This window comes from Pangasianodon hypophthalmus, chromosome 12 (genome assembly GCF_027358585.1).
Source record: "Pangasianodon hypophthalmus isolate fPanHyp1 chromosome 12, fPanHyp1.pri, whole genome shotgun sequence".
Taxonomy (NCBI): domain Eukaryota; kingdom Metazoa; phylum Chordata; class Actinopteri; order Siluriformes; family Pangasiidae; genus Pangasianodon; species Pangasianodon hypophthalmus.
Window position 1 is genome coordinate 9,580,951 of NC_069721.1, and position 13,448 is coordinate 9,594,398.

Below are 13,448 nucleotides of genomic sequence, written 5' to 3' on the forward strand. Positions count from 1 at the left end.
CTTGAGGCTCCTGTGCTCCCATGGAATGTAAATACTGTAAACTAAATCTAAAACTGTCAAAGTATAACTGAATTTAGAAGTGGGTTCAGGCCACACATCCATCCTGCCTTTTCTACCCAGATAGAAGATAACATGGTAAGATAATACTGACTAAACATAGTGAAACAGATTGGCTCACCAAGTAGAGGATGTGCCTTAACACAAATCAGGCTCATCTAATTCAGGTCCTGTTCTAATTTCATGTACCCTACCTGTACTACAAATCCATAAAAGTACACAAAATCAGCTTACCTTGCTTTTGTTTTGGATTACTCTTGTGCCTGTTTCTTAAGATTAAATATATATTGCTGTAATCTGTGGTTTCACACTCTCTCGTTTTCAGTAACCAATTTATCTTCTCAGGGTTGCGGTGGGATCTGGAGCTGCTCCTGAGAACACAAGGCATGATGAGATGCCACTCCCAAACAAGGCACCATGAACACACCCTGTCATTCACCTCTAGGGCCAGTGTAAGAGTAGCCAGTCCACCTACTGACATGGTTTTGGGAGGTGGGAGGAAACCGGAGAACCCAGAGGAAGCCCATGCAGACAGTAATCCAAGCTCAGGATCAAATTAACGCTACCCGATGCGCCACCGTGTCACCCATGCTTAATATCCACATATTGTTATTTCATATACATAACCTAACAGAACACTACATAATATATAAGCAAATGTCTATTTACTGTTCATTTATCCATTTTCTTTCTACCTTGATTTGTTTTTTTTTAATAGCTTTTTTGCCTATTTCTTAAGATTAAACAAATATTTTTCTAATAATTGATTTATTGACAAAAAATGATACATTTCATGCATGTTAGGATGCGATTTTTGGTGCAAGGAGTCACAAGTAGTTATATTTCGCTTCAGGTATTGCTATAGTCTAATAGTATGCTATGTACTTTATAGCAGTGGTTCTCAAAGTGGGGCCAAGGAACCACCGGGGTCCGTGAAGCATAGCCAGGGGGTCTGGGATTTTTAATTTAGTTACAGTGGTGGAAAATATACCCATCATTATCAAAGTTATTATATTTATGATTGAGTTCTTATAGCTTTTAGACCATTTGATTGGTCACTTGAATTGTTTGGGTTAATCCAAACATCAAACTTAAAAACAGGTCAACCTATAGATCATGTCATATTTGACCTATTGTGTGCGGGATGTGGAAAGTTCAGGAATAAATAGTTTGGGAACCCCTGGTTTATAGCAACAAACAAACAAACAAACAAACAAAAAACCTCCTATAACAAAGTGTTACAGCTGTCTCTGACATGGCAACAATTGTCACCAGTGTACAAATTGTCTTTACATGCTTATGGTCAAAAACATGCATGAGAGAGTGGCAAGGTTTGACCCTGATTTTGCTGATTAGCAGATCAAATGAACATTAAGCAGAAAAAAAAATACATTTTCTGTAGCAAAGCAAAAAATGTTACAACTGTACTTGGTGTACCCTACTGGACTGATGTCTGCTGCACATTTACGTCAGACAGTGATAGGTGTAATTTAACTCAGAATGAAGTTATCTACAGATATTAAAAACTACAAATTCTGGTTTCCTCCCAGCTGTCATCATCATCATCATCATCATCAGTACAGCCTAGATCTCAGTCATGCACAAAAAAATACGGCCAATGCTTGTTACAGTTAGATTATGAAAAATTGCTGTCACAGTTGCCAGATTGGATTGATATGTTTTCTTCTCAGTATAGCCAACTGTCTATAAATTGCCCTAATTAAATAATGTCTAAACAATATTAGGCTAGAAACTGCCCAATCTGGCAACACTGCTGCGAGCAGCCTAAGTGACCAGTAGATGTCACCATCTTATCAAGTCTTGTGTTCTGTGTGGCTACAAAACTATTCCTCTGGGTATGGGAGCACAGAGATGTGTCATTACACCCATTTCTGCTCCATTTTCTTCATTTAGTAACATGACCAGGATGACCCCAGCACTAACCTAATTCTGTGTTCAGTGTCTTTAAAAACAAGTAAGCATTTTGTAAATGAATGAGCCTTAATATGAACATAAATATGGCCTAGCATATGAGAGGTGTTGCTCTGGCAATTTAAAGCTTTCTTGAGGCAGAGAGATGTGGTGAAGGGAAATATGGGGCCACAGCAGGAGCGAGCTTCCTGTTGTTGAGGACTGGGAGTTTCCCGTCATAGAGCTTGAAGGAAACGCCAGAGGATGTCCTGAGTGCCTCAGAATGTATGTGTGAGATGGAGAATAAGGGAATAAATGAGTGAGTGTGAGGAGAGTTGTATGTGCTAGTAGATGCAGTCAGTATATTTTTGGTTCATAATCTATTTTCCTTTTGGCAAGCCAAAATGGCCATTCCAGAGATACTCTGAAAACTGCATTACCCATACTCCCTCAGGCTATAACTACAGGATGGGCTGGAAGCACAACAAGGAGCCATATGGCTCCATAACACCAGCAGGATCAGTAGTAGTGGTTGTCAACGGTGACCGCTTTCTCCATCTATGGAGGAATGGGCGTGACGACTGCTGAAGGATCCAATACACTCACTGCTATTGGGTCACATGACACATCCTCTCATTCTCCCTCTGATCCCCCTCTTTCAGGATGGTAATGCCGTGTGTGTGTGTGTGTGTGTGTGTGTGTGTGTGTGTGTGTGTGTGTACTGTACCATCAGAGGAAGGGAGGGAGGCAGGGGGAGGGGTGCTGAGGGTGGGGAGGAGGGGAAGCGAGCGAGGGAAGGGAGCATTGAGCTGAGGCATAGAGATGAAACCAGCTTAGTGAGAGTGAGCAAGCAAATGAGTAAGAGGAGTGTGTGAAAGAGCAGCACGGTCGTTTACGCTTCCCTGTGACCTCAAGATCACCCACGTACCTCTTCTCCTGCCATCTGAATGAACCAGTGATAGAGAAGGAGAGAGATCAGAGGGAGAGGAAGAGGGAAGATCTGCACAGCGATCCTGACATCGTTGACTTTGCTGCTGGAGGAAGACAGAAGGACAGACGTAGGAACGGTGACAGGAGAGCATGGTGCTTTTGGAAAGGTGCAGCAACATGAGAGTGTGTGTCCTGACCTGGAGCTCGTGTGTGAAGAGAACAGCCAAGGATCATTGCCATGCCAGCATCTAGGAAGCTTCAACAAGCTCACTGAAGACATGGCCCAGGTGAGGAGGTTTGGCAGAGGAGGTTGGATGTTGCTTTATACAGAAATACACATTTGCTCACACACTCACACACACATATTGTAAACATGTGAAGCTATACCACCCACTGAAGGTGCAGCTATAACAGTCATGCCCTCCAGAGGCGTACCGGTGAGCTCTACTGGCTGTCACTGGAGCAACAGTGTGTTTTTAGCTGTGAAGGAGGGACAGGGGTGGCCTGGAAAAAGGAGGGAGAATTACTACACAATGCCAGCTGACTGTGTTTGGTCTCTTTGCTATGCTAAATAGTTGTGTGAGTGTAAAGAAGAGCAGATTGTTAATATATGGGTTTATGGACATGTTTTGGAACAAAGATGTTTTCTAAGTATGCCAAACAAGCCACAGAGTGGAACTGTATGCATTTGAGTGTGTGCGTATAGACATATGGGTGTGTCTGTTTTAGCCATATGTATTTCCCAGCAATCTCATTTCCTACTAATGTGAACATGTCTCATGTGTCATAAAATAGCATAGACATAATGATTCAGTAGTTGTTACGGTAACTCAAGACTTTCTAAGGTAAAGCCACGCCGGCGCCTACAGGACAGGAACTTCCTCAGTGGCCATGAATGCGGAGAAAAAACTGATTGTTGTAACTTCATTAGTGCTGCGGTCAAGGATGCTTTGGGGAAACTTGGCTCACTGAGTGTGGTCCCACCTCTTTCTATGTTCCTGTTGTTAACATACGGTGTGAACAGTGTTTATGATCACTGGGAACTGCTGAATTCCTTATACCACTTACATAACCTAAACTAAAATACAACAATTGGTTGTATTTTAGTTTAGGATATATAAGTGGTATAAGGAGTAGATTGGCAAACTCTATCAACTGATGTGGATGTTTTTGGTGTGAGAGTGATAAGGGATTTAAGTCAGTGTGGTGAGGATCCCACTGCAAGACAAGATCTTTGTACTTCATGTTTTCAAACATGAAATTCTTTTACCTGTTGCTAATGGAGCTGTATATTATTATTTTTTTAATTGCCTATGTAACTTATACACATTTTCTCTCCAAGCGTGAGATATCTGTGACATTATATATGGTCTGACAGAATTTAGGAACTGAGAGAGCAAAAATATGTCAGTCAAAGTAAGGTAAGCTGAAAGAACTAGAGTGGAGAGGAAATGGACAGCAAGATAGAGTGGAAAGACTTCAGGGTGAAAAGAAAAGACATCAGTCACAATGCACTTAAGTGCAGAAACAGGGCAATTATGTGAGCAGTGAGTGTGTAAGTGTGTTTATGTATACATGTGTATGAGAGATGAAGGCTGAGTCGTTATGTGTAGTTTGGTCTTCTCTGCCCTAAGGGTCTAATCTAACTCATCCTGTCTCTCAGATCTTCTGTTGTGCCAATTATCCCTCTCTCTCTCACTCTCTCTCTCTCTCTCTCTCTCTCTCTCTCTCTCATGATTTATCTCTTACCACAAATTGGATGTTTCTTTCTGCCTCTCTTCTTACGATAAACGTTTTTGGACATGACTGGGGCAATGGGCCCCTTTTTCCCAGCAATCTGCAGTAAAAGATGTGTGTGTTGCTCGACACACCCGGACCTCCCATCTCCGTACTCGGTTCTCAGTGTCTCAGAGATGGTAGGCGCACCCTCTTTCTCTCTGCACTCTTTCCCATAGGCAAAACACATCATTACACCAAGTTAAAGGAGCTTCTGTACCGCTTTTCAAAACCACACTTTTGTCACTCAAACCGCAGACACAAGACTTTGTATCCAAGTCTCAAAACAATGCAGGCTTGCCTTATATGCATTTCAGTAGCTCTGTTTCAGATTCCTGTGTTCGGGTTGTATGAATAGGTTTAGAAATAGAAGCTTTCTTTCCCCATACAAAGTACTTTCCAAAGTAGCGTGCCCTCTGTTTGTTTATTCACTGTAATGATCTCTGTGTATATGTTGCAGGCTGGACTCTGAAACTGAAATGAGGTTGTTTTAAAAACATTTGCGCTGTTCCAGTTCCACTTAGTTTGAGTCGCTTAGCCCTAATAGAAAGATAATAGTGCTTCATCGCTGATCGAGCCTACACACTGCATTACTGTCTAATGTGTGATTGACGGATCAACAAATAGCAAGTGAGAGCTGGGAAATACTGGGTCTCATTTTGGTGCACAGCTGCCTCTATACATTTCTTAACTTTCTCTGTCTCTCCTTCACATGCACACACACATACACACATATCTAAACACTGCAATAGAAAGACTAATAGTGCTGTTCTTGTGTTTGCAGCACAAAAGAGAGTCTGTCTGTTTATTGTGACTATTGGAATGGGTCGACATGTAGTTCAATTCAATATTCATTGCTGAGTCAATGACTAAAGTAAATTTTTTTTAGGAAGTGATCATCTCATGGGCCACTTAAGGTACTTTCCTGTTGGCCTTGGCATCTATGATTTCTGAGTGGGTGAGGTGCATCTGTGTATTTATATCCTCAGGAATGTTTTGTTTGGTTGTGTTTTATTCTTACCCTGTAAGTGGTTCGTCCATCAAACAAACATCTCTGCAATGCATTAACCCTAGTCTAATGACTTAATGGAATTCAACTCCTGGGTCTAAATCAGGGTCTCTGCAGTGTTTCCAGTCTTCAGAGTGTGTCTAGTGTTGCTAGGTCTACGAAGGGATTGAATGTTTTTCTGCATCAAAACAAACAACCTGTCACCCTGGTAGAACTTGGTGTAAGCTTGTGCAACTATCAAAGCTTTTATAGTGTTTATGCCTGTTAAATGTGGGTTTGGAAAAAATGCACAATATTGGGATGTCTAGTCTTTCAGAGTAGATGAAGTCTATTCTAACTCTTCTAACTCATAGGACTATGAGGAGAAAGACTTTGTATGGATTGAAGGAAATGAGAAAACAAGGTGGACGAAAGTGTTTGATTCTATGGAATTACCAGACATGAAAATGAGTTAGGTGGGCGTCAGTCTCTCACCCTTCAAAATAATCAGAGCCTCTGAGAAAACAAAGCAAGCTGTTTCCAGGATATAATCATGGCACAGTATATTGTGTTTTGTTTTGGGGTTGTTTTTTTTTTTTTTTTTGGTATTTTTTTTTTTACGCTTTTCCAGATACAGTGGAAAGAGAAGCGGGGCTGAGGGTTGGGTAGTCAGGTTATTGTGGACTTCTATGTGTATGTGTTTAGATCTAATGTAGTATAAATGGGGTAGGTGGTAGAAACAGAGAATAAAGAGAGATATGGGCAGCTTAAGGATGTAAGATTAAAGCTGTTACATAACTATTGTGGGTCTGTGGTGGTGAACAGGAATCTGCGTGAGGGCTTACACCAATACGTTTACACAACTCACAAAATCACGCCCATACTCTTCTGCTAAGCGGCTTTGAATTATTACTATTCATTTTAAAAGTTATAACTCATGTATTATGCCATTGAACAGATAAGAGTGTTATGCATTCCTTGGCCTCACTGTTATTCTCTGTTGTAGGAGGAGGTTAGCAGACGTAGAAGCTACATGCTGCACATTTTTCCCCAGAATTGAATGTGTTCATCTAGTGTATCATGGCAGGCTGAGGATTTACGGGATGCAGTCTCCAAGTAGACATGGACATGAGGAAGAGAGTGTCAGAGCTCAGGGATCTTCTGATCAGGCACCAAACCATAACTTGTTAATGTTTATGTAGATTGTCCAATAAAGGTGCAGTCAGTAATGTTTTTTGAAATACTTTGCCACCACAGGTTCTTTAAAACAAGAGAAAAAAAAAGATGTACCACCAACAACCAACCAGTCAGGACAATGAAGTGTTTCTATGTTGCTGGTCAATTCAGAAAGCTCCCCCTCCTTCTTTAGCATTCAGGTGTTCTAGTGTAGGATACCTGTGTCTTAGGGTGTAGCTTTAGAGAGAACAATTGAAGGAAGAGCTTTGTGTGTGTGTTTGTGTGTGTGCATTTTTATGTTCCAAAAAAGCTAGCTTCAGCTGACTTCTGATAAAATCTCTGACTATAATTTTAAATTGAAACTCAATGTGTCAGAGTGTACGGTTCTCAGTGGCGTGTAATAAGAGTGTAATATGAGCGATCTGGGAGATTCTGTGGTTGTCTGATTCCAGCACAATTCCTTCTTCTCTCTCTCTGCAAGGGAAATGAGAGCTAACTCACATGTTGGCTGGGCTTGGCAGTGGCTAAAACACACTTGACTCTGCAACACACACACCTACACACCAACGTTTGCTTAATTAGTAGTTCTGTACTGTTGGGGCAGAAGATGGTTGTTTAAAGTCTGTTATATTCCTTTATTTTGAGCATCTATATAGTTTGCGTGTGATCATAGTAAACTGTAACACAGGAACACTTCACTGACTGTTATTAAAGTGAGTGGAGTCGTGCTTATGAAATGGGTGTGTTTTCTGGCGCCCTCTTGTGGTCAGAGTGTGATGGTGCACCTACATGGCTGGCATGCTGACAGGATTAGTGATTATATATTTAGGAGCATCTCTCCTCTGTAAATAGACAGATGGACGCCCACTCACTGTCCTAAACAGAGCAGATGTTCCCCTTCTCTTGTACAACAACAACAACTACAACAACATCTTTTGCCTTTGAATTTTCTCGTACATGACCTATAAACTCCATTCAGATTTCAGTGGTAATAGGCAGGTCTTTTTCTTTTATTTGCAACAATCAAATGACTAAATTCAGTTAAAGGTGCAATAGCCATTTTTTTTAATTCATTACTTGTATAAATGACCTGGAAGGTATACTGAACATGATAAAAAACAAAACAATGCATTAACCCTTTTCCTTAGCAAAAGTGTATTAAGTTGCTGAGAACACCTGTTCGGAAAACTGACTTCTGGCCCGGAATGCTTGTTTGTGTTTGGATGCACTTCCTGTCAGTAATTTTATAGACATTATTCTCTACGGACTGCTGTAGGTCCTGGGGGCAGAGTAAATGTCAAACCAACCCGACCCATGTTAGTGACCTATGACCTAATCTTGAAAAACAAACAAAAAAGTCTAATCTTACATAATGCACCTTTAAATTCACCAGCGACTCTGAGTAAATAAACTTATGAGTCTTTTGCTGTTTCACAAGTTGAAGAGGTTTTATGGAAACAAGTCCAAAATGGCAAAATGTTAAGCTTTTAATGGTCCTGACAAAAACAAAAAAGAAAAAATCATCAGTCAGAAAATTAGCAAGAATTAAATATATGCACTCCTGAGAGCACCTGTGCCATCATTTGCTTCTTTACTTTTGCTGCAGTGAACTGTTTGGGGAAAAGCTAGAAATGGGGAAAATCACTCATATGTAGGTGCAAAGGTAAAATCATGGTAATGATTAAAATGTTTGATGTAAAATTCAAACTAACAGATGTCTGGATGTACAAAATTTCCCAAAAATCTCTTCTGGGATTTTTTTTTCATTATTTGTTATCATAAATGGAACCAGGATTAATAGAACACGGAGAGATCAACAATATTTGTTTAATTCTTACTAATTTCCTGGCAAATGATTTGATGGCCCATTTTTTTGCCCAGGGGTGTATATCTGATGTTGCAATAAGGCAATGAAAACCCTGTAATGCATGTACAAGTTTCCTTATTCATGTGGGAATTAACATAACCTGATTACTGGTCTCAGGTCAGAAATCAGCCCTTAAGCTGTAACATCATCTGAGACTAATGAAAAATATGTTACATGGTGGCCATGGAATGAGACCCTTGTCAGGGACTGGATTAGGCTCTGTGGCATGTGGCTTCCCAGAAGACCTCCCTAACTCCATCCACACCCTTCTTCCATTCCTTCACTGCTCTGCTTCGCCATGCCTCTACCCCCACTCATCACTTTCTAACTCTGTCTAGACTAAACCCACCCTTGTGGGATGAAGGGGTGTTAAGATAATTCTTACAGATTTTAAGAGGGCCTGCCCATGCAATTATGGAGCTTAATACAATTTGTAGTGTTCCTTTGACTGGTGTTCTGGCTATAGTATTTTACACGAGGACATGGGTAAGACGGAAACATAAGAAATTAAAAATACCTCCGGCTTTAAGGTGAGACTCAACATTTAACTTGTAGTCACATTTAGGTTTACCATACAAATATATTAAATACTTTAACTACTTTAACTTAAATAAATATCATCTTTGAGTCTTTGAGTTTTCCTGTAGAGGCATGGGGACCAGGGTCAGCATCTGAAGTACTTTTCAGTCTATTCTTATAATTTATGATGTGCTTACATTTTATTAGTGAATTATTAGTCAGTACATTAATTCAGACAAACTGGTGAGATTTTTTTTCACCTTAGTCTGTAGCCACTTCTGGTTAAAATTTGTGTCACAAAAAAGCATTTCATACCACATTGAAACGTTGTCTAATACAGAAACTAAGGGAGTTTTAATAACATGTCCTTTTGCCATTAAGAGTTTTGTGTATGTATGACATTTCTTTGAGTCATGAGTGTAAGTGTCAGTGAATTCGTGAAAACATCAGCAAGGCACACATCTGACTGCACAAACTCTAGTAAGGATTAATGCTTTTAAATCCCCCACTTTCCCCTGATGTCATTGCATGCAGCATTTATTATGTAATAGATTACTATGTGTGTGTCTTTTGCCCTTGGGAGGATGTCACCTAATGTCAGCTTCAAAATGGTGTCTTGCTTCACTGAGCATATCTTCCAGCCTCAGGGCACAATGACGCTGCTGTGGTCAAAAGAACGGAAGTGGCTGGCACACAGTCACACAGATAGGACAAGGAATCTCCTTCATTTCCTCTTTGTCTATTTATCCACTTAACCTTGACTTATTTTTAAATTTTTACAAATGTGCAATTTTCCTCAGAACCAGCACATGCATAAAATCTTTGTGCGTGTGGGTTGGGTGAGTGTGTGTGTGTGTTGGTATAGATTGTGATAAAGGAATTATATTTTTACATTGTAATCCTTAATATTTAATTGCCACAAGATCTAGTCAAAGTATTTAAAGAAACTTATTTTCTCAAGTGAAAGTTTGAAAGAAACATTTTAGGTTTTTGCCTGATTCTTTGGGGTCTATAGACATTTTCTGGAATGTGCATTTGTGTCTTTGGGAAATTTGTGTGTTTGTGTGGTTGTGAACTAGGCAGTACTTGTGTATAAAAGAGCCAGCATTCTGTATAAAAGGCATGCGTGTGTGTCTGCGTGCATGTGTGTGTGTAAGTGTGTAAGTGTCGGGGGGTTAATCAGCAGGTCATGGGCACTGTATTATTCAGTTGTGCACAATGCCCACCTGCTGTTTTGCTGAACTCCAGCAGCAACTGGTAAATTGTGCCAGACTGAAGGCGACTGAAATGGATATTTAGAGTCAATGCACATAGATTTGCATCTTCATGTTTTATTGGGCCCTTTTCAGTCCCAGTTCAACTTCTAAAACAGATTACTGACTTGCTTGGGGCTTCTTTTTTAGTAGCTTAAAATTAGCATTTAAGGTGCACATAGCTGTTTGTATTTCATTTTCTTCTTTGTTGTGTTTTAGCAGTGCAGTTTTAAGAGTTCCTCCATTTACACAATCTCAGAAAGGTACTGAACTGTACATTCCTATCTTCTGTGCCTTTAAGATATATCTATCATCTGGAAATGTGGATATAGTGTAGCATTAAAAATGCAAAGTATGTAATTGGACTGTTAATAAACTGGTAATTGTAAGTTAAAACTTTAAAGATACATTGTGTGCATCGTTCCAGGTTACAACAAACAAACAAACTAACAAACAAAAGCATACTAACAGTATAAAAGGTATACACTTGGTAAAAGGTATAATACCATCATAAAAGGTATGATACCATCCCAGTACAAGTAATGGTACAGTTTAGTACTCTTGTTTCTGAGAGTGTAGGGACAATACCATAAGCACCATCTGCTCTCTCAGTAATCTTTCAGTACTCTATGCACTGTGCATCTCGTTTTTTAAATTTTTTATAGAATAGCTTCTTAAGATGCACATTTAGGAATCTCTGTTTTTCTTTTCTTTCTCAGCAGTGCTATTTTGGGAATTGTTCCATTCAGAAATAGCCTATAATAATAACATGCTCTGTGGAGTGTAAATGTGTTCCCGGACTCTTGCACCTGCCCAGGGGCCCCGCGACTCACACAGACTCCGCCCTTCCACAGACGCGAACATATAGCGCTGAGTGCTGATTGGCTGGCACAAGCTGTCGCGCTTTAGATGACCACGCCCCCTTGTGAAAGATGTGGCGGGCGAGATGTTTGTTGCTGTGGAGTTCATGAGGGCTGGTGTGGTCATATTTAAGTTAACGGTCAGTCAGGAGAAAACGGGATGAATATTGAGTCAGTTGTCGTGGCAGATAACACAAAGTATTACTGTAACTGTATTCCATTTCTGCTAAGCGGGAAGGTATTATTAGTTTAACAATTTGTCAAGTCTGTGCTGAACGGTTCAGCCTCCGACAAATGTCATGAATGGAGTTGCCTTCTGCCTTGTTGGAATACCACCGGACTCTCAAAGTGAAGTAAGTTCTTCATATACACTTTAAACTTTAACCTACCAGGTGTTTTTATGTGTTATAACACAATATTGCTCTTGACTGCCTATCCATGTAATATAGTTGTTTGTTTGTTGTTGTTGTTATGTTCCATTGTAGCACTGTGTAGTGGTTGTGTCACGTGACACACCCCAGCCCTTTTGAAGTTGACCATGAACTGAATCACCATAAACAAAACAAAACAAAACAGATAAAACCGTCGGCATATCTTCATATATTCAGTTTGTATGAATATATGAATAGGCATGTAAACTGTAGCTAAAAGCTGTGCAAACAATCTACATTAGAAGTCAGAGTGAAGGAGAAAGGTGGTGTATATTTGCATGTGTTGGGCTACACAGGCAGACAGAAGGCACATTGTGGCCATCACTGAAGCCCCCATAGAGTAGGAGGAGATATGTGTCAATGCTCATTGTTCTGTACTGTACAGTGGTGCTTACACTTGCTGCAGCCAGCTGCATCCTTTTCATATTTCAAAACTTAGGCAGTAAGCACTGGAACGCCACTTACAAGCCCACCACATGTGGGATGTGTGGGATGATGTGTTGCACCAGCTGGAGTAATAAAGCACTATGGAGTATGTGACAAGATAACCAGGAGGGTGTAACCTCCTAGTCTGCGGTTCTTTTCTCACTTTTAGACTATTGCTTCTTTTCTTTTTTTTTTAACACATTTTACTTATACACAAGTATGAGCTTTGTTATGCCATTTCTATGTTACAAAGTGCCTACTGTTATTTTGTGAATACAAAACAGTGTTAGACTTCAAAGATGCACCCTAGATTATTTGTTTTTTACTGTCTTTCTCTTTGTGGATTAGGAACACTTTTACTGCACGTGGGCGTGAACCTGCAAGTTACTTCAGAGGCATGGGAAGGCTGGATCCTGACCGCAACCCTACTCTCTTTAGCAGAGCTGTGGTTAGAGCTTTGTTGCAGTTCAGCCCAGTGTCATTAGACAGCTGTTTTTATTGACTTTGCTGAGATTGCACTAAGTGTATTTTACACTAGTTCAGGGCCCAGCGCTGTCCTAAGTGTGGATAACTTCAGAGCTAGGTCTAAACTTCCTTTTGAATTCCCTTCATGTGCTTTTGTGTACTGATACATGTTTGTGCATCATTATGTGGTTCATATTAAATCTTAAGCACTTGCTGAAGCAAAGGGCAAATATGTGCTAACTGTTGTTTTCTTTGCTTTACCTTTATATTGGTCAAAGGAATGTCCTGAGATCTAGCATTCACCTAAGTGAAGTAGTAGACCTCAATATAACCTATATTTGAAGAACAACATATATATATATATATATATATATATATATATATATATATATATATATATATATATATATATATATATTTTTTTTTTTACCTTGACACCTACTCAGATGATTTTAAACAGCCTTTGGACTTCAGTGTCCTATTAATAAGATTATTAAAAAGACTGTATTAAAGGGAGATAAGCAGGGTTAACCATAATGTGTAATTGAAGAGTAGATGAAGGGCATTGCTTATGTAGCCAGAGTGACTAACTGGCTGGAAACATCCTTGAATAAACTGGGAAGGACCTTGTGTTTAGTGCACTGTTTCCTCTTTTATGTTCGTGATTCAGTTAACAGCAACAGTACACACCAGTCCTTTGAAATTAAAAACAAGGATTTGTCCCTGGACTCTTGTTTAATGTAGTGAACGGGAGTGAGGACAGCATGTCACAGCAGCGTCTGACTACAG

The 13,448-nt window shown here is 39.9% G+C and overlaps 1 protein-coding gene across 3 annotated transcripts in view; it reads left to right on the forward strand.

Moving 5' to 3' along the window:
• The first annotated feature begins 2,759 nt into the window (after positions 1–2,759).
• The window catches only part of arhgap23b (Rho GTPase activating protein 23b), a 36,332-nt gene continuing 25,643 nt past the window's right edge, over positions 2,760–13,448 (forward strand). The window contains exon 1 of one of the 3 annotated variants that reach the window (XM_026914493.3): positions 2,760–3,185. In XM_026914493.3, coding sequence (XP_026770294.3) covers positions 3,177–3,185 — 9 coding nt within the window. In that variant the 5' untranslated portion in view covers positions 2,760–3,176. Of the gene's footprint in view, positions 3,186–10,752; positions 11,691–13,448 lie in introns of those variants that run through there. The other 2 variants (XM_026914491.3, XM_053238648.1) reach the window with 2 other exon arrangements.